The sequence below is a fragment of the Delphinapterus leucas genome, unplaced genomic scaffold, assembly GCF_059928025.1.
Source record: "Delphinapterus leucas isolate spDelLeu-1000000601 "Yukka" unplaced genomic scaffold, BTC_Dleu_Yukka2 spDelLeu_asBTCV2_sq80, whole genome shotgun sequence".
In the NCBI taxonomy this organism is placed as follows: Eukaryota; Metazoa; Chordata; class Mammalia; order Artiodactyla; family Monodontidae; genus Delphinapterus; species Delphinapterus leucas.
The window spans coordinates 566,906-568,392 of record NW_028322289.1 but is presented as its reverse complement, the minus strand read 5'-3'; the positions used below and the strand labels follow the sequence as shown (position 1 = coordinate 568,392).

The window sequence follows — 1,487 nt, the reverse complement described above, 5'->3', positions numbered from 1 at the left end:
CCTTGGACACTACACACACCCTCCATTCTTCTGGGTGTAGTTTACACCCCTAATATGAGGGTAACAATGACAGCTACATCACGGGATGTGTGTGCATATGTAAAATGACATATGGGTCCTACGTGTTTACTGTGGAACAATCAAACAATGAAAGTTATATTTCCCAGATGCTATCAACACCACAAAATCCAAGACTCTCACACCTGTTCTGAGACCCTGCCCTTTCGGAGGACATTCAACGACATAGCCTCTTATAGACTATAAGGTCATGCAAATAGGGTCCTTCCTCTGTTGATATAAAGCAGCCCCAGCCCTGACCCTGCAGCTCTGGGAGAGGAGCTCCAGCCTGGGATTCCAACGTGCCCCCATTCAGGGCTCAGGACAGAGCACTCACCATGGACTTTGGGCTGAGCTGGGTTATCCTTGTGGCTATTTTACAAGGTAATTTATGGAGAGCAAGAGACACTGAGGATGTGAGTGGATATGGGTGAGGGAATCACTGGATGTGTGACAGTCTCCTGACCAGGATGTCTCTGTGTTTGCAGGTGTCCAGTGTGAGGTGCACCTGCTGGAGTCTGGCGGAGGCTTGGTACAGCCTGGGGGGTCTCTGCGACTCTCCTGTGCAGCGTCTGGATTCACCTTCAGTAGCTTTGACATGAGCTGGGTCCGCCAGGCTCCAGGGAAGGGGCTGGTGTGGATCTCAGTTATTAGTAGTAGTGGTGGTAACACATACCATGCAGACTCTGTGAAGGGCCGATTCACCATCTCCAGAGACAACTCCAAGAACACGCTGTATCTGCAAATGAACAGCCTGAGATCTGAGGACACGGCCGTGTATTACTGTGCGAAAGATACACAGTGAGGGGAAGTCAGTGTGAGCCCAGACACAAACCTCCTTGCAGGGAGACAGGAAGGGGGATGTAGGGGGCACTCAGGACATACAAGTGTGTGTTTCAGCCCCAGGAGCAGGTGCAGATGGTAGTTAAGGGCTGCTTTCCACTAAGGGTCTGGGGTTTCCTCTCCATGTAGCAGTTTTCCCTGGGGAACCTCTCTGGACTCATCCATGGTTCTTGACTTGCACTTTCAGTCTCTCAATTAGAAAGACTTTGAAATAGGGGAATAAATGTCATATAAGAAAGGCAGAGACTCAAAGATATATATTCAGCTTTTCCCTTGTCTAAATCTTGTCTAAATTGACCCTTTTAAATACTATTCCAGCGGATGTATAAAGAGTTAAACATATTCTTCCTTCCTCATTGTGATATCTCAGCCCTGCCCTACTGTAGACCAGCTGTCCCTGCCAGGATGCTGGCTGTTGACTTGCCTGCTAACCTCTTGCATGAGAAGCATAAATGCGCTGAGCAGCCCCGGATCCTCAGTGGGTCGCTGGGAAAGATGCCAGTTAGAGGGGACATGGGTGGGGGTGTTTCTACATGTGCTCCTTGCTTCCAGGCCCAATAGAATCCCTATATGCTTATATGAGACCT

The 1,487-nt window shown here is 49.2% G+C and overlaps 1 gene segment (V, D, J or C); it reads left to right on the top strand.

Moving 5' to 3' along the window:
• Window positions 1-338: 338 nt before the first annotated feature.
• On the top strand, window positions 339-873 carry LOC149743790 (immunoglobulin heavy variable 3-23-like). The segment is given in 2 exon segments: window positions 339-441; window positions 546-873. Coding segments are annotated over 2 exon segments (363 nt in total).
• The last annotated feature ends 614 nt before the right edge of the window (window positions 874-1,487 follow it).